Here is a 20,206-nt window from a genome sequence, read left to right as displayed (position 1 = left end):
CCATTTAAAAAGACAAAATAGCTCATCTGTAATATTTTTTAAACATCCTCAAAATCAGAAGACAGGCATGAAAATAAAATACAAAAATCTATAAAAATATTAAAATTTTAAGTAGCCCAGTATTACTGAGTTTAAATCTACAAAAAAATGAAATGACACACTTGTAATTTTCTCCCTCCTTTACTGCTTATTGCCTCCCACTTTTGTCTTCCAAGCAACTCTCACTGAAATAATCAGATAAAATGTTTTAAATATAACAAATAAGAGGAAGTGATTACCAAAACAAAATAATACTATTTATGACAAGAATGTTCCTTTCACTCATCCTTTTTACCTTCAAGGCATGTTTCAGTTCATAAGCATCATAAAGCCGAGAGGGTTTCATCAGAGCCACAATTAATTTTTCAAATTTTCCAGTTAGTTCTGATTTCAGGTCATCCAGAAGATCCTAACCCACAGAAAATACAAATTTGTTAACCAGCAGAAATTGTAATAAGATTCTTCTTAAATATGAATGACAGCCCTTTGCTCTAATGAATTCTTTATGTTGCCATCTCCAAGTAGAAGGCCCATGAGCTAAACAAAACCCCATAACCTTGAATAACATACTTTTAACCTGTGATCAAAATCTTAAACTAAGGCAAACCCACTTACATGTCAAGATATTTGTTTCTAAAAGATGTTTTTCTTAACTTGAAAAAAAAATGAATACCTTTAAAAGTAGACTAAAACTATTGTACTTTAAAAATATTATTCTGAGAAACATCTTTTTTTAAATTCCAAAAAATAATCATATAATGAAATTTACAAAGGACATTTAGTCTCTTATACCCAAACATAGTAATTTTTTTCTCTCAATATCTAACAACATTCAAATACATAATAGATTATAGTCATTATTATGACTCCTGATCACTGGGTGATATCTTTTCCTATGGGGAAACTGTGTATGTAATTATGAAAAAATTATGTAATTATGAAAAAAACCCAGTACTTCCTAGCTATAAGTTTCAGCATACCACACAACTAAAAATGGGTGTTTAGAATACTTCCTTTTTTTGCTTTGCATTTGTTTTCTTAATTGATATATGTTTTCAGACTAAGAAGGCTATATTTAAGTTTTTCATGCATGCACTAATTCATTTAAATTTAAATAATTCAAATAATTCATTTAAATAATTCAAATAATTTTTTTTGAATTGTTAGTCAAATAAAAGCATTTAAATCAACTAATTAAAAATCCATGAGTTAAAATCATGACAAAAGGAACCAAGACTGTGACCGTGTTAAAACAAAACATACTTTAATACAGGCTTACACCTAGAAAACGAATAGTAAGACATCCATGTGAACGTGAGTGGGAAGCACAGAGGAAAAGAAGAGGGACAGTTCTCACTACAGGATCTTTTGGCACCTCGACAGCATTAGGCAAGGAAAAACAATTATGTGAGGATAAGCTGGGTGAGCACTGTATCCCAAGAGCTGATAATTTAGAGGAGAGTGGAAGAGAAACAGAAGTAGGGAAGTCGGAATCACAAAATAAATGAGGCTTACAAAAGAATATCAGTATATTCCAAACTAGTCTTATAACTGATAGCTGTTCTCCCATTCTCTCTTGGGATGAAGTGTGGTCTTACCCTGCCAAACAGAGTCTTAAAAGCCGCAGAGATTTCCTGGCGCTGAGCGTTACTTCGGGATGTCAACAGAGTCAGGATGCTCTCCTCATCCGTGCCTGCAATTTATGGTTAACAATTACATTTTGGCTCCTACATGCATACTCTCCCAATGATCTTGGCAACCCACTTCCCAGTCACCTTATTTCCTTGCCTCTCCCTATGCGAATATAAAATATATTTTATGGCCGGCGCAGTGGCTCACACCTGTAATCCTAGCTGTTTGGGAGGCCAAGATGGGAGGATTGCTTGAGGCCAGGAGTTCAAGACCCGCCTTGTCAACATAGTGAGACCCCCATCTCTTAGAAAAAAAAAATATATATATATATATGTGTGTGTGTGTGTATATATATGTGTATATATATGTGTGTGTATATACACACACACACAAACACTACATATATATAAATGTTTTATTAAAGTTTATTTAAAATTTACTACATATAAAATGGTATGTTTCCAATATATTCTACCCCCTATTCCCAACATATTGGAAAGTAGATGGAAAAATACTCCTGCCTTTTACAAAACTTAGTACACCTAGTTTTTCATGCAACAGATACTCAAATAACAGCTATCCACGAGGCACAATGTGCTGGGTGTTACAGGGGATTGAGAGAAGAGAAAGAGACTCTGGTTTCAAATTACAATTTAAGGTAGAAATATAAAAACACACAAATAATTGTGAGCTAAGGCAAAATGTGACAAGTGCCTCAGGAGAGATCTAAGTGTCAAATGGGACTCAAAGAAGGGTCTCCCAGCTGATAGGAGGTGGAAGGGAGTCTTGGAGAATGCTTCGGGGAGAAGGTGACACCCACAAGTCTCAAAGGATGGAAGGATTGTGAAAGGCAGTGACAAAAGGAAGGACAGCTTTTAGAATGAGAGAAAAGCTCAGCAGTGGGGAAATACAGGGCTTTCATAAACAGCAGATAAGCCAGCATGGCTGGGTCTGAGAACACATTAAGCAGTAATGGGAGATGAGTCTGAAAAGGTGGGCTGGATGCAATGGAAGGACTTGCAGGGCCAGAAAGCACATGAATAATAGTAAAAAAGGAGCCTGAGCACAGGAGATCAGTGACACATGGAAATCCTTGAGAAGAGAGGTTAAATGACTAGAAAAGAGGCTGGGGAAAGAGAAGAGACTAGCAGAATGAGAATGGGATATCTGATTGGGAACAGAGCTGCACAGCTGCTCACCTGCAGGGATGGCTGCCTCATCGACTCCGGCCTCTACCACACAGGTGAGGGTGACAAGCTCAAAAGCACAGAGGCTGAATTAAACTGCCTGTTCAGTTCTAGAAACTGAATATCACGGATGGTTTATAGCAAGCTTGTCCAACCCACGGCCTGCAAGCCACATGTGGCCCAGGACAGCTCTGAATGCAGCCCAACACAAATTCATAAACTTTCTTAAAACATTATGAAATTTTTTTGCGATTTTTTTTTTTTTTTTTTTTTTTTTTTTTAGCTCATCAGCTATCGTTAGTATTAGTGTATTTTATGTGTGGCCCAAGACAATTCTTCCAATGTGGCCCAGAGAAGCCAAAAGATTGGACACTCTTGGTTTATAGTATTATTTTGTTATCATAACATGTCTCTTCTCCTACAGATTTCAGATCAAAATATTCTAAAATTATTCTTACTGTAATTAACGACTTGTTTGGAAAAACAAATATCACATTTGCTTTAGAAAGAGGAAGCTAAATTTACCCAGGCCTTTCATGGCCTTCCGAAGAGTTTCTGCATCAGCCCGCTCATCAAATCCAGGGAAGTCCGTCACAGTGCCTCTGAGAACCTAATTCAGGAAACACAGTGGTATTATTCATGTCATGACTAATATGACAAAGTAAATAATACAAACAGGAAGCCGCTTGCCATATATCACATTCAGTCATTAAATGAATTTGCCATTTGATAAGATTTGTGACCTCTTTTGAACTGGGAAGTGAAGCATTTACAATGGGGATTGGCAGGACCAATTCAGCACAGAAGCTATCCTGACCACCTGTAATACCATCAGTGGGAAGGCTGGCTCTCTCTTCTCTGTGACCACACCCCACCAACACCTCCTGGTTCACAGAGGGCACTTCTTTGCAGGTTCCCTTCCCATTAAGTCTCACACCATTTTGATCTACAAGCATATTAAGCCCGCATTAAATCTTAATACCCTGTCCTGAGTACTCAATTCTAAGCAATGCTCTTGTTACATGCCTTTTCATCTAAGTCCTGTTTTTGTATACTTACTTAGGGACTTTATGATAACCCAGCAAAGCCTGAAATGATCGTTCATGTGTCAGAGGAATACAAATCTTTGAATTTAGAACTTTATAAAGGTGTATTGGAAGATATTCTTCATAAAGCTTCCTGTTACACATTACTTTATCATATATACACACTGCTTTTAATAACCAAAATATCTTCATGTTTCAAAAAAAGTTAGTGATATCATTAGATCCTTAGAGTCAGAAGGCTTTACTAATACTGAGCCATAAATGTTTATCTTACGCTAAATGGAGGCTCACAGAATTTACTTGACTGGTAAATGTTTTTGCATTCCCTCAAAACTCCTGCTTACGTACCATCTAAACTGAGAAACAAACAGCTAAAAGGAAAGCTAGTCTGGTTTACAATCTCACATGTCTTATTATAAATGCACAAAAGCACAGTCACCAAAAAGGAGGAAAGTTTCTTTTCCACCTTAGCCTCTGATTGTTGCATATGCCAACAATAACCTAATACTAGTCAAATTTTAAAAGATGACAACAGAGAGACAGCCATGGTGAAGAACTTCCCCAGGACATAGTGTCAAAGATCAGTTCAGTGGCCTTCTCTCTGTAGTGGCACTAAATTAGGCTTCCTGAAAAAGTGGCACTCATGGATCCAGGAGATCGCGACAAAGACTCTCCCTTTGGCCACACTTTGAAAGGCTCCCTTGAGCCCTCTTCTCAACTCATCCTTGTCGCTGGGCCACCTTTGCCTGCCTAGCAAGAAGCTTGCTAAGTCAGTTTAAGGAGGATACCCCTACTTTTGGAATCGGATCACCCTCTGCTATAAAGTGAATATCTGTGTCCCCTCAAAATTCATATGTTGAAACCCTACCCCACATGATGGTAAATAGGAGGTCGAGCTTTTGCGAGATAATTAGAATTAGATGAAGTCACAAAAGCAGGGCCCCCAAAATGAGATCAGCATCCGTGTAAGAATCCGGAGAGAGCTTGCTTCTCTCTGCTCTGTCATATGAGGCTATAATAATGTCTAGAAGACAGCCCTCACCACACCCAACATGCTGGCACCCTGAGACTTCCAGTCACCAAAGCTTTGAGAAATGAATTTCTTTCTTTATAAGCCACCCAGTCTATAGTATTCCATTACAGCAGCCCGATGAACTAAGGCACCCTGTATATCTGATCAATTTCCTCATCCCCCTCCCCCCACATCTGATCATCCTGGCCTGCCTTCAGCAAGAATCCTATTAAGTCAGTTTAGAATCCTATTAAGTCCCCCTAACTTGATGTTTCGTCTTAGTAACTTTCCATCCACTGACCTCACTCTGCTTGTTAGCTATAAATCCCCAGCTGTCTTCCCTGTATTCAGAGTTGAACCTAATCTCTCTACATGACTTACATTGTAATATTCTTGACTGAGGCCTTCCTTACCATCAGAATAACTTTTTCTTCAACAGTCATCCTTACTCTAGTTCAAGAAGAGAAAACACACTGTTCTTTCCTCTGAACAGGGTCAGCTATGAGAGAACTTATGAGAAAACCTGACCTCATGAAGCCCCACATGACCTTAACTCCAAAGTCAAGTGGTATGATCATGAGGCCAAAAGAATACAATTCAAGAGAAAAAGAGGTATTTTCAGGTTGATGTCCCAGCCCCAGGTTGTTGAAAGCACCACTGGTAGCAGCTTTCACTCCCTCTGTGCCTCAGCTAAACAAGGGACTGTGGCCAACTAGGAAAAGGGGAAGGGGAGCCTCTCTCCCATTTGTCTCGTGGAGAGGTTATGAAACTAAGCCAGAGCTGTTCACTCCACCAAGAGGGAAATCCACCCACAGCCAGGCTAGTCTCCATTTCCACCCCATCTAAGGAGCACAGACACATAAAGACCAATAGATGCCCTGCCATTCATTATATACCTTAATCCATATGAAACTGAATGGTTGAATACTGACAACTTCATAAAAGGAGTTATAGTTCAGAAGAGAAATCTGTAAGATTTGAGAAGATGATGCTTCAAAATTAGTCTGGGTTAGGAAAATTCTTTCTCTCAGATCAAGTTACAGCTTCTCTTTAATGAGATCACTTCAAATTGATCAATATCATTGTAAAACTGAAAAAACTCCACAAGTTTTCTTAATGTGAGAACTTAGGACTGAACGCCTCTTGCAGTTCACCTGTCTTTTTACTCATTGACTCACCATCTTTTGAATGCCTCCCACGTCCAAAGTATTATACTAACTACTACTTAAGAGTCAGGATCCCTCAAGTTAAGTATGAAATGACAGGCATATAACGAATCAAGTGCAGCAGAATATGTACACACAGAGGCTGGATTAGGGCAATGTGAGCACATTTGAGAGAACTATATTGGGAAGTGTGAAAAGAGAAAAAATTCAGGAAAAAAATTCCAACGACTCTTGAAAGTTGCCTGTGAATTTGCCAGGCCAATCTGGTACTTTGGATAAAGAGTTAAGTATTTCAACAAGCAGTAAGGTTGAAAGAAAAACAAGGGAAAGGTCGCAGTGAAGGGAGGGGAAGGGCATAAAAGCCATGCTAAAATGTGCAGACTTCATCCTGTAGTCAACAGGAAGCCACTGGAGGACACTCAGGCAGGGAAGAACAATGTCAACTCTCCACAGCAATATGCCTCTGGCAGCAGTGGACACGATGGAATGGACTGTGCAAGAGTGACAAGAAGACTGCTTAGAAACTAACAACACAAAGAAGGAAAGGAAGATCTAAACAAAGGCAGGGACAGAAACAGGCCCCGAGTAGACAGGAACTATTTAGGATGATTCTGTTTTTTGGATGAGAAAAAGGATGGCTGGCTTTGCATTTTTCCACAGTAGGCTTGTGAGCTGTCAGCATACGCGGGTAGTAGCTGGAGGAGGCCACCACGCAAGACAATATTAATGGGGTGGAAAGAGCCAGAGGAGAAAGAAAGGGAAGGTGACCTACAATCAGAGTGGCAGCTAGTATCTGCTGAGTGCAGCAATGCACCAGGCACCATGCACAGAGCTTCACACAGATCATCTCAGGGAAATCCCATCTTACAGACAAAGAAACATACTGGCTCAGAAAGGTTTTAGCAAATGAGTCACCCAAGTGACCATCAAACAGCAAGTAGCAGAGATGGGACTTGAAGCCACAGGACCTTGACTCCTGGGCTCTTACCCATGAAGCTACACTGCCCTCCCAAAGACAAGAAGAAAATCCAAGGAGGGTGATGGCATAGAAGCTGAAGGAGACAAATGTTCCAAGAGGAAAGAAAGAGGAGGCAGTGTCCAACACCACTGGAAGTCAAGGAAGAGCTAAGACTGAAAGGGTCCACTGGATTTGGTAACTAGGAGGTCTTTGGTGACGTTTAATCGTCTGGCTATAGGACACTCAGGAATGAATTAAGGGAAAGACCGTCTCAATAAAACAACAGTTTGCAAACCAGGCCTTTAAAAACACAGTTAAGAAAAAAAAAAAAAAGGCTTGATCCAGTTTATAGGCTATGAAGAAACTTCTGGAGAGACAGAGAGGTTAAAAACAGGGAGAAGTTAGAAACAGAAGAGACATGAGGGATCTGCCTAAAGAAAAAAGGTATCTGACACCAGAGACTGAAGGAAATTGGGTGAAAGATGAATGGAAGAAAAGCATCTAAAAATCTTACCTACTAAGTATGAAGGAACAACTGCTGGTCCTCTTTTTGAGAGCTTTCTAGAAATTGTGAAACACTTTTGCTACATTCCATACAATCAGAGTCACCCACCAAGGATGACAAAGCCACGTAGCGGTTTTAAGAGACCAGATGTGAATCAGAGAAATGAGTCAGAAGGGCAGAACCCTTGTTTGGACATCCTGCCCAAACCCCATCGCTGCCCACACAAAACTGTCTGCAAATGTGACTTCAAATGACTCATTCAAGAGGGCTTCCCCTGTTTCCTGGAGTCCCCACACTTTGCCCAGATTAATGCCAACTCTTAAGTAGGCACTGTTCCCTCACCCATTCACCCATCCTCAGTTCATCCTCAATTCCCTTTATCTGCTGCCACCAATGCCTTAGGAAGAGAATTATAATATATTCTTAGATAATACTTGGCCAAAATATACAATTCATTCTTTTAATTCTCACCTTTGAAAATATCCATTCTTTAGGTCTATAATTGTGTTGGCTTTTTTTTCCTCTAAATGAAAAAGTTCTTTACCCACAAAGACTAGGTATGCCAAAATAAAATGAATAAAACCAACCAAACAACAAGGGAAGGGTTGCTTTTCTAGACACAGAACTTAGACATAAATAACAATTTCAAGTTTAAAGATGAGAAAGTATTCACCTGTCTGGAACATTTTAAATAAAGCTTTCCTGAAGACACAGAAAAGGACTAAACTCTCTTTGTTCTCCAGTTCCATGTAATCAATATTTACTCAAATACCCGCCCCCCACCCCGCCCGCCATGCCGGCATTCCACATAATATTAATTAGGAGCTGGAAATCATGAAGCAAACCACAAGCTGAGCAATTGCTAAGCTGCTATGCAGTGATTTTTAAGGGTGGTTCTACTGAGCCTCAGGTTTCCAAAGACCTTGGAGCCATGCCAAAAAACAGGAAGCTGGGAAGACAATTGCCTCCCAACTCCATGTATGTACACCAGGGCCCTACCTTATGTATGTACTAGGGGCCCGTTAATATTTCCTGCAATAATAGTTCCCACTAATGAGAAAATAAATTGTTTATCACTGTACTACGAAAAAAATAAGAGCATAAAAGAAGGAAATGTCAGTGTGACCTGATTATGCTTTGAGCTGCAAAGTAAAATAAGTATCAGGGAAAAAATTAGGACCTCCAAGAAGACTGAGGAGTACAAACACATCAGAGGTCAGAGACATGCTCTCAACCCCCAATCCTAACCCTTGCTCTAATCCCAACTCAGAAAAAGTGAATGTTACACTTCAAAGCGTTAAACTCGAACTGGTCTATTGCTTACTTTTGTGTAATTTCCTTTCCTTTTCATGCTCCTTCTTACTTGTTTTTGCTTCTTTCCATTTGTCTAACCATCCTACTACCTCTGACCTGTTTCTTAAAACCAAATGCAAGGGAGAAAAAAACATCACTGGAGAACAGACTAAGTTGTTTGCATCGTGGTAGAAAAGAAGGTTTTGATAACACAGTAAAGCTTTGTAAAATGATTTAAATTTTTGTTGTGTATTTCTTTAATGCTCTGTGTTTAATGTTGTGTCTCTTTACCAGTGTAAGAATGACTTCCCTTGGCAAACACCAATAAAATGGAAAGTTAAATTGTGTGCTCCTACAAGTTGCCCAAGAATAACTCCAGTGATGTCTTGAGTGAGTTAAAGTGAGCAGGTGGCACTGGCCACACTGAGTTCACACTGGAGGTCAGAGGAGAGTGTGCTATTTTGCCAAACCGTTCCATTGGGCATTCCATGAATAACATTTGAAAAGTTCTATCAATAACCAATTCATTCACACTGGCACTTCAGAAACAATCACGGGTATAGATTTCTCATATTAGAGAAGAGTGTATACAGATTCACAATTTCATTTCCTTTTGTATCTAAATAACGGGCACAAATCTAATAAACATGGCTGATCCTAGACAAAGGTAGGAAATAAATCAGCTTCAAATCTCTTTTAGTGGAAGAGATAAATAATATATGAACAAATGGATCTGGCCAGATGCTGTGGCTCACGCCTATAATCCCAGCACTTTGGGAGACCAGGGCACGTAAGGTCAGGAGTTTGATACCAGCCTGGGCAACTTAGCATAAACCCCGTCTCTACAAAAAATACAAAAATTAGCCGGGCACCACCATACCCCACTATGGTCCCAGCTACTCATTCAGGAGGCTGAGGTGGGAGGATCACTTGAACACTGGAGGCAGAGGTTGCAGTGAGCCCAGACAGTGGCACTGCACTCCAGCCTGGGTGACAGGGTGAGACTCCATCTCAAACCAAAACAAAACAAAAAACAAACAGAACCTACGGAAATAAAAGAGGATTTAGAGGACTCAGAGATCATATATACCTTACTATTTACTAGATAGTGCCATCTAAGTGTTTTCTAAGAAACTCAAATTCAACATATCCTCTACTGTTTCTTCCCTGCCTCAAACCTGCATTTTTTTTCCAAAAAAAAAAAAAACCACCAACACACAATCAACCATGGTCAAGCAAGCCAGTCCTGTGACCCTCCCCTGACCCTTTATCAGTTAACAACCACCCCACTCAAGTACCAAATTTGCCCACCCTCCCCGACAGGCCCCTCCTATCTAAAACCTGAGACACTGCCTACTTTAAGCCTTTGAGGTCTCACTGGGATTACCACAACAGAGCCTATGTGGTTTTCCAATACTCAGCTTCCCTCTCCCCTCTCTCAACCCCCACTCCACCACCCTGCCTTTGCATCTTCCAGAAATGCACCCATCACACTGGCCCCAGGGTGAGCTTTGTTCAATACAAATCTGACAGTGGCACACCTCAACCTGCAACTCTTTGATAGCTCTCTATTACCTATAAAATGGTTCATAATCTTTAGTGCTGGCTCCTGTCGACCTATCTGGCATTCTTTTCCAAGACAGGGCTTAATTTCCCCACCTCACTGCAGTTTCATTCCATCATGCTAAACTCTTTCATACCCCTAAGAATTTATTTGCTGTTGTTGCCTCTCAGTATAATGGCTTCCCTCCTTTGTCCCATACAAAGAATGCCAGCTAAGTAACCTCAATTTCCCCTGCTGTGAAACAAAAATAGTAATACCTATTTCCAAAACTATGTTATGAGGACTAAATAATGCACACACGAGACTTGGCAATGCATCTATTATATCAATAAATCTTAGATCCATTTCCCATTGCGCTCATGTTTAACAATACTTGGCACATAGTCAAAGTGCAAAAGCCTCATACATTCATGAATGTATGCACTGATGAAAAAGAGAACAGTTAAGAACTAGTGTCCAGCCGGGCGTAGTGGCTCATGCCTGTAATCCCAGCACTTCGGGAGGCCGAGGCATACGGATCACTTGAGGTCAGGAGTTTGAGACTAGCCTGCCCAAAAGTGAAACTCTGCCTCTACTAAAAATACAAAAATTAGCCAGGCATGGTGGCACATGCCCGTAATCCCAGCTACTCGGGAGGCTGAGGCAGGAGAATCACTTGAACGCAGGAAGCAGAGGTTGCAGTGAGCTGAGATCATGCCACTGCGCTCCAGCCTGGACAACAAAGCGAGACTCCATCTCGGGGGGGGGGGGGGGGGGAAAAAACTAGCGTCCAAAGAAATGAAGCCAGGAGTATAATTTCTTGCAATTAATCAATTGTTTACATATTTATGTAAATTACTACACTGAAAGACTGGGTCTAAGAAGTACTTAAAGCAAAGGTCTTAGGAGCCCTAATTTTTAAAAAACAGATGCATTTGTGAAATTTTAGAATAGTATGAAGGATATATGAATAAAACGTATTTCAGGAATGAATCTATGCTGTAAAAGCATTGTTATATTTCTACCATTTTGAACTTCTAAGTCATTAAAAGAAGAAAGCCAGACTGCCTGCCTCTAACTAGCTTGATCACCTATGTAGGCTTTCTAAGGAGAACTGGATATTAGATAAGGAAATTAGGGTTTGCTGAATGCCAGTGAATTGCTCAGTGGCTTGCAAAGCAGCCAAGTAGTTTTGGATCTAGTTCTTTCTCAGTAGCCAAAATGAACTTAAGAGTTAAACAGATAAGGAACTGAGAGAGACCACCAGGAGCAGCACAGGCCATGGACAACAGGTAACCCTGATCTAACATCCCAAGAGTGAACATTAGCTCCAGAGAGACTTGACTTGAAAAATGAATGGCATGAAAAGATGCAATCAATATCTAGTCAGCTCCTCTGGAATGAGCTTCATCTCAAATTTATTTATTTACGTTTATCCTGCTTGCTTGGCACAGGGCTTTTTAAAATTATAATAATAATTTTAAACCAAACGAAAATATTTCTGCTCAAACCTTGTAACTTAAACATGTATCATAGAGATAATTCTGATGTTCATGAAGTTTCTAATGAACAATTACGTAGCCTAATTTTGCCTTCATGACATTCTTACTGCTCAGATGCTGCACCCAACTTTAATACTAAACTTTTTTTTTCTTTGAGACGTAGTCTTACTCTGTTGCCCAGGCTGGAGTGCAATGGCACGATCTCAGCTCACTGCAACCTCCGCCTCCCAGGTTCAAGTGATTCTTCTGCCTCAGCCTCCTCCCAAGTAGCTGGACTTACAGGTGTGCATCACCATGCCTGGATAATTTTTGTATTTTTAGAAGAGATGGGGTTTCACCATGTTGGTCAGGCTAGTCTCGAACTCCTGACCTGGTGATCCGCATGCCTCGGCCTCCCAAAGTGCTGGAATTATAGGCATGAGCCACCGTGCCTGGCCAATACTAAATATTTTAACAAAATGTTTTACTTTCATGATTTCCAAGAATAACTAGTAACAAAACTAGAGCAAAATTTAACACTGTGAATCTTTTTTTTTTTTTTTTTTTTTTTTTGAGACGGAGTCTGGCTCTGTCACCCAGGCTGGAGTGCAGTGGTGCGATCTCGGCTCACTGCAAGCTCCGCCTCCCGGGTTTACACCATTCTCCTGCCTCAGCCTCCCGAGTAGCTGGGACTACAGGCGCCCGCCACCTCGCCCGGCTAGTTTTTTGTATTTTTTAGTAGAGACGGGGTTTCACCGTGTTAGCCAGGATGGTCTCGATCTCCTGACCTCGTGATCCGCCCGTCTCGGCCTCCCAAAGTGCTGGGATTACAGGCTTGAGCCACCGCGCCCGGCCTCTTTTTTAAAACATTACTTGTAAGTTTTATGATGAGTAAAAACTATAGTTTTGATAGAAACAGTCTTGGTGTTATACTGTCATAGGGCTCAGGTACATAATGTTATATGCAAACCACCATTCTAGGTTTTGTATACACATGACCTTTATGATACTAATCATTCTTTGAAATTATTAAAATTAATGTCCACAACTGGAAAATATGTTCACTTACACTATTTGGGTAAACAGTCTACATGATGAAAAGGAATTGATGGACCCTCAGACTTCACGGGGGAACTTACAAGAGATTCAAGAAACTGCCAAATGAGCAAAGATAGAGGGAATTATTATTCCGTGCTTGTTAAATCTTCATGTACATCACCACACCAGCATATCAAGATAGGAAAAATATCCCTCAGGAAAGGAAAATTAATTCCACATAAAAGTATCCTTTCTATGGAGAAGAACCTAAACCAAACTTTCCACTTGAAGTAATATGAGAACTGTTTTACTGTAACATTTAAGTGCAAAGAGGAGGTAAGAATGGGGTCACTGTATAAGTTTACTAAAGTAACCAACTCATCTTAATCCTCCCATTTTCACTTGGAAAGGACCAAGAAACCTTATTCAATTTTGGTAAGTCAATCTGATAAAAAGTGAACTATAAATAAGAGAGAACATTGTTTTAGCAGTTAAAACACTTGTTTAAAAAAAAACCATCTGGACTCTGACAAGCCAGTTAGATTGACAAGATCTGTGAAATCAATTTGGAGTTTTTAAGCCCTGATATCTTATTCACAAAAGACTGTATAACATGGTCAATATTTAAAGACCTTAAACTATCTTCTCTTTCCTACATTTTTTATAAACATTAATAACAGTAAAGAAGCCAGGCGCAGTGACTCAGGACTGTAATCCCGCCGAGGCGGGAGGATCACTTGAGGCAAGGAGTTTGAGACCAGCCTGGCCAACATGGTGAAACTCCGTCTCTACTAAAAATACAAAAATTAGCCGGGCGTGGCGGGGCGCCTGTAATCCCAGCTACTTGGGAGGCTGAGACACGAGAATTGCTTGAACCCTGAAGGCAGAGGTTGTAGTAAGCGAGATCACTAAATCACTGGACTCCAGCCTGGGCGACAGAGTGAGAGTCCCTCTCAAAAAAAAAATACAGTAAAGAAAGCCTGCAGTAGATTATCAATTTCTGAAACAGTCCCAAGTCCCAAGGCAAATTCAATTGAGAATTCGTTCCACGAGTTCATTGCTTAAGAAAAACAGCGCTTGTGTTTAATCTTTTGCATTAAAAAAGAAAAAAAAAATCAGAGCCCACAACCTACAGTTTATTTTAGTAAAACTGGGCTGAGCAACTGGAAAAAGCCAATGCTCCATCATAGTATTAAAATACAGAAAACTTTGCGGAAAAAAAATAAAGGAAGTCAAGGAGGGAGGGAAAATGCGTTCGCCTCACATGACCACGATGAGCTGTTCTTGCTCTGGTTCTAATTTGAGCGACTCTCTGGATTTTGAGGAAGGCCCACTTTTACACATTCACTCATGAAAAGGGAGTGCACACAAATCCGGCCACGTCACCAGCTGCTGCGCGCGAAGGCAGCTTGGCGGCGTCGGTGCTGGTACCGGAGGGCGCTCCGCGAGGAGAACCGGGACACAGGAAAGGGGGCGGGGAAGCAAAGAGGGAACAAGAAAGGTGGAAGCGATGTCCCCAAAGCAGGTTCCGTTTCCTCCTAAACTTTTTGGCCTTCAGACAAATCCTAAAAGTCCCTCGTCGCAGCATACAAAGTTGTGGGTAAATCCAGCGCGGTAGGGGGCGCACGGCCTTACCTGTGCCATGGCGACGAGTCAGGCCAGGGGAAGGTGAAGCAGGACTGCAAAACAGAAGAGACCTCGAGCTTAGCGCGCCACTCGCAACTTGCGCCCTCCCCAAGCGCAGGTCCGCGGGGAGGCGCTAAGACAGCCCGGAGGGCCCCGCCACGGGGCCGACCCGCCCTCTCGCAGCTACCAGGACAGCTCTCGGCCGAACGTCCGCGCGAACCCAGTGCCCTGCGACCCCGCTCCCCTCTCCAGAGGGAGCCCCCTCCCCGTGCTGCGGCCACTCACCCAGACTGTGGGACCCAAGTGCCCCGAACCACCGGGAAAGCGGCGGAGCGCCAGGCGACGGTACGCGGGGCAACGCCGGGATGAGGACGCCGAAGGATCGGGCAGCTGCACCGAGACTGATCCAAGCAACGGAAACGCCAGCGGCCCCGCCCCGGCCCTGCCCCGCTTGGCCCGGCCCACCCCCGCCAGGGACTCAACCGCAGGCAGGCCGCGCCAGCCCGGCCCGCCCCTGCCACGGCCTCAGCGCGCCTGCGTGGATCGCGGCTAGTCCCAGTCGGTGGCCAGCGGCGTGGACTGTCCCGCGGCTCTCGCGGGCCTGGGTGGGGCGCGGCCGCAGCGCTGCTGGAACCAAGAAGGGGCGGCCGCTCCCCCTAGTGCCCCAGGGACAGTCTTGTCTTCGCCCCGAGGGAAGGGCGTGGGGAGCTGTCCAGGACTCAGGGTTTTGGAGGTGCTTGAGCCTCCCTGCCTTCTGTGACCGTAGGAATCGTAGCCTCACTTGGGTGCTCGACAGAGCAGTGCATGGGCGTCTTTTTGGAGGCGAGACAAAATCATCGCAGCTAAGGGCAGCGCGCCTTTGTAAATGGGATAGAAAAAACCTGAAGGGAGGGCCGTTTCCCCAGTTGTTTTTGTTTCTGTTTTGTTTTGTTGTTTTTGTTTTGTTATGTTTTGTTTTGTTTTTTGAGACACAGCCTCACTCTGTCGCCAGGCGAGAGTGCAGTGGCGCGATCTGGCTCACTGCAACCTCTGCCTCCCGGGTTCAAGTAATTCTTGTGCCTCAGCCTCCTGAGTAGCTGGGATTACAGGCCTCTGCCACCACGCGCAGCTAATTTTTGTCTTTTTAGTAGAAACGAGGTTTCACCATGTTGGTCAGGCTGGTCTGGAACCCCTGACATTGTGATCCACCCGCCTCGGCCTCCCAAAGTGCTGGGATTACAGGCGTGAGCCACCGCGCCCGGCCTGTTTTGTTGTTGTTATTGTTGTTTTGTTGTTTTTAATGCATATGATTGCTTCCTAGATGGCCCTCTCTTAAATGTACAGCCTTCTAGTAGCATATGTGGGGTATTTCAAAGCCTCTGCTTCAAATCAGTTTCTGTTTTCAAAACTAGCCTAGAACTTTAATATGACTTAAATTTAAGCCATGCCTCATATTGGTTCAACATAAAATACATGAGCATATGAGAGAGACGGGGAGGGAGGGAGAATCTACAGCGTATTGTACTAGCATGGTGCTGTGTTCTGTGAAAGGGCTTTATATGCAAAGGAGCCCCCAAAGGCGAAGAAGCCAAGAAACCAAAGAACAAGGCAGACAAATCCAGTCTGTCGGTAATAGGTGTGTTATTGGAGGATATCATAGACAGAAGCGTGACCTTGGGCGGCAGCAAGCAGATAAATTTCTGCACTGTTACTCCCCCAACCCTGGCCTTATATATCGTAAAGAGAGAGTATACTGCTCTGTAAGACAATTAAAGGCAGCCCTCCAGATCAGGTGAGAATGCCTTATGCGTTATAGCCTACAATGTGGGCAATAGCATCAAGGTTGACATGTTCTTATGCTAAGGACAGTAAAAAAAAAAAAATCCTAGGAATCAACAGGTATTCATGGGACTGGGGTTATTAAAGGTCAACACGGCGGATTAGCATCCAGGGTATAATCACTTTTGTCTCCACATGCTGGAAAAGGAAAAGTAGAAGACACAGTGACCTTCTCAGACTTACTGCTATGGGGAGGGAAAGTGCCAGGGCAGAGGTGAAAATAGGACAAGTTTGCGACACTAGATGCAGTGTTTTAGACATATGCTGGAATGGGAAGTGCAAAGTGCTTCTCAACGTGGAGGTTAAGGGTAAGAGATAGGGATCTAGTCTTCTTTGAGAATGAGGAAGAATAAATTAAATGGACAGCAAATGTGGTTCTTTGTATAGAACTTCTCATTCGCTTTCACGTGTGAACCACATGCTTATTCCAGCCCTGACAAAGTCACAAAAGAGTGGTTGTTCTCTGGAAAAGGAGGCAAAATTGCAAAATTTGTGGAGCTTGCCAACCCCATCACCCCCACCCCAGTGGCAGCTTGCCTTTCCTCTGGGAGCCTCCTCTCCACCAGCCCAGCTGTCTACTCAGCCTCAGGCTGTCCCCAAGTCAGCACCTCCCCCGGGCTTTCTTTACAGGTATTAATATATCTGAAGGCAGCCCTTTTCTGAGCATCTGTCTCTATTGCTCCAGCTTTTCTACTCTCTCTCTGCCCTGCACCAACAGCAGGACCTTTAATCTTGCCTAGAGCATTCTTTTTTCTCACCCACATCCACTTGAACTCAGTTTGCTTCTCTCACTTTCTGCTCTCAACATTAGTGGAATTAAACAGGACCCCAGAGATGCTATATTTAACAATCATTGGTTTTACAGGGACATGAGACTCGTCATGGGTTAGCGACTTGCTCTATGTCCTGCAGCTAAATACTGACAGAATCGATGAGTTATTGGACCCAGAGTCTTGATGTACTCCAGTTAGCATTTCTTTCACTTCCAGTAATATCAGTTTATTCAACTCCTACTCTGGACCAGGCATAGATCTAGGTGCTGGGGAAAACGCGGTAAGTGAAACAAAGGCCCTGCCCTCATAGGTCATACATTCTGGTGAAGGAAACAAACAATAAACAAATATCTAATATGTCCTGTGTGATGTGTAGTATAAATAAACTAAAATGCTAGGCAATGGAAATGAAGGGAACACTATTTTGCAAAGGTGATATGAAGCCATTTCTGAAAAGCCTTGGACAGAAACCTAAATTGATACAATTTAATTGTATTTGACAACTATACACTGAGCACCTGTGGAAAGGCCATACCTAAGAATTTGCACCTTAATATTATAGATAAAGCATGTATACAAACACTACAATGAGAGACTGTAAATCATGAAAGAAATGCATAGAATGCAATCAAAATGCAATTAGTTTCAGAGGAAAGAGCTAATATTTTGTCAAATGGTTGACATGGCATTTTAATTAGGTTTTGAGCGAGGATATTTTATCAAACTATGAAGGGGAGAAAGGGTAGTCTGGTTAAGTGAACTGCAAAACCAAAAGAAGGAAAGTATCTCTTTGTGACTGTGATTTGAACTGTCTAAAATGTCTGGAGTGGAAGGTACATAAAGAGAGATTGCCACATAAAGATTCTGCTTTGAATCATGTATTTAATTGATGGATTTTGAACAACTGATGTTCTTAACTACTGAGTGATAGAAATGATAGGCACTCAGGAAATCTCTTTCACTACCTCTTGTCAGCCTAATAAACAGAGAGGGAGACTTTCTAAAACAAAATGATATTTATTTGGGAATGGGCATTGCAATAGGAATGTGTGTGCCATATTAAACTATTTTGTGTATTCAGGGAGGTAAAAGAAGACAAAGGTTTTTCAAGGAAGAAGGAGGATTACATCATTGTTTTGAGATAATTATCCTCGGCTACAGTAATCAATAACTAGAGTGGCACCAGTCTCATGTTGTACAGGCAGTTGCTGGGCAGATGTCTCTGCAGAAGTTCTGTGTGTGTGTGTGTGTGTGTGTGTGTACGCACACGTGTGTGTGTGGTTGCAATGGCCTTTGTCCAAAGTTACGCTTTTTGCAGTATTTTTCAATAGTTCTTGTTATCAGGCATTTATGTATTAGAACCCTACCTTCATGGCCTTCCCCAGCCATTTGTCAGGAATCTGTCTTGTTTTTTAACACAGGCGACTCCATTTTATTAAGGACAGCTTTCACAATCTTAAAAACAAGTGTCCGTCATTCATTCCCCAATGTCCTTTATCAGGGTCCAAATGTCATGTTTAGAATCTCTGCCAGATTCACCAGTTAACTCTTTCATCTTTCTAATTGAACTTTCTCTTCTTATACATTTAAAATTAAAGTCCTTCTTTCTCAGTGTATTGTCTTTGTGTTGTGTTCATTATAAGTACTACATAATAATTTTGGCGAGTTTGTTGTACTATTCTTGGATATAAATAATGAGTTTCAGCTGTTTTCTATGAGACACTCAGGTCACATCAGTTTTCTTTTTATTAGAGAAATATACCAAATGCCAGAGAACTGATTTACAAACACACTCTTGAAACTCTATTTATTTGTTAACTCAGGACTTTCCCTGTTTCTCTCAATTATTTGGATCATTCAGAACTAGCCAATTTATTCTAAATAAGTTGCTGAGCTTCTTTGTGTTTTAGTTTCTACATCTCTCAACTCTAATATTTTGATCATATATTCATGGCCCTACTGTTTCCCTTGATTATACTGACACATAAAGAGGAGAAAATGAGTTACAGGCTTTTTATAAATAAGTACAAAACAACTCTTCTTTAATTTTAGAAGAGTTGGAATCTTGTTTTTTAGAAAATTATAAAATCTTCAACCAGTCTACTTTAAAAACTGATTTTGTTTAATACATATATCTGTTGCAAATTATGGCAAGTTAAAGAAGAAAAGATGGCAGGAGAATGAATTGCATGAAGCAGAAGAAACGAGAGAGAGTGGCTGAGGAGTAAGGTTGGGGCGAGATACAAAGGGAAAGGAGGAACATCATGTCTTCCAGACAAGATCTGGAAAAAGCACACTCTGTGAAGACAGAGGCAGTTGAGTTCAAATCCCTACTCTGCCTGCATACCAGCGATGTGACTTGGACAAATTATGTGATTTCTCTGATCCTTGGCTTCCTTATCTAGAGTGGAGGCTAGTTTCAAATAAGCTAATTGTGAAACAGCCTAACAAACTGTGAAAAAGGGTTGGTTCCATTCCCCTAGGCTCTTTTTTCTTTCAGAAACCCTCACCATCATTCTCAGCTCCTATTCTGATGATTAAGGACCCACCTTCATATTAAAAGCAGAAATAACCTCCTCTGGACCCACTGCTCCACTGCAGCAGGTCTATCCTATTGCCAGCCAGTGTCTCAGAGATGGCAGGTCCAACTCTTGGGGGCCAACCTGATGCTTCCTGGTGCCATTCCCCCTCTGCCCACCTATTCTTCCTTATCCAGAGTCTACCATCAGTGGCCCCTATCAACATACAACTAGCTAGACCCCCACCCTCTACCCTTCTCTCCACATGCAGGGGCTCTGATCCCCATCTGCTGGTGCCAAGAACTGTAAAACCATCACCTGGAATTTAACGCAAGCCACCTATCTGGCCTCAACTCATTCATGTCTTAATGTCCCAGGGTGAGAATAGAGGTGAGGCTGCCTTCCTCAGTAGATTCTGCCAAGTCTTTTTCCAAGAGCACCTCTACATCCCAGCAGTGATACTGGAATGTAGCTTTATTTTAGTGGCTCCCCATTCTTGCTCTTTAGATTTAAAGTGGTTGTAGTGTCCCTGGAGAAAATAGCTCTCTTAGGCTGTTCAGGCTGCCATAA

The 20,206-nt window shown here is 42.0% G+C and overlaps 1 protein-coding gene across 1 annotated transcript in view; it reads right to left on the bottom strand.

The window, feature by feature from the left end:
• LOC105486153 (annexin A5) overlaps nt 1-14,950 on the bottom strand; it is a 30,307-nt gene extending 15,357 nt beyond the window's left edge. The window contains exons 1-5 of the mRNA XM_011748872.2: nt 14,812-14,950; nt 14,536-14,579; nt 3,384-3,468; nt 1,638-1,732; nt 335-448 (exon numbers count right to left, since the gene is read on the bottom strand). Of these exons, the coding sequence (XP_011747174.1) occupies nt 335-448; nt 1,638-1,732; nt 3,384-3,468; nt 14,536-14,544 (303 nt within the window). The 5' untranslated portion in view covers nt 14,545-14,579; nt 14,812-14,950. The remainder of the gene's footprint in view (nt 1-334; nt 449-1,637; nt 1,733-3,383; nt 3,469-14,535; nt 14,580-14,811) is intronic.
• Nucleotides 14,951-20,206: the final 5,256 nt, after the last annotated feature.

This window comes from Macaca nemestrina, chromosome 3 (assembly GCF_043159975.1).
Source record: "Macaca nemestrina isolate mMacNem1 chromosome 3, mMacNem.hap1, whole genome shotgun sequence".
Classification (NCBI taxonomy): domain Eukaryota; kingdom Metazoa; phylum Chordata; class Mammalia; order Primates; family Cercopithecidae; genus Macaca; species Macaca nemestrina.
The sequence above is the reverse complement of the archived record's forward strand: the minus strand, read 5'-3'. Positions and strand labels throughout refer to the sequence as shown.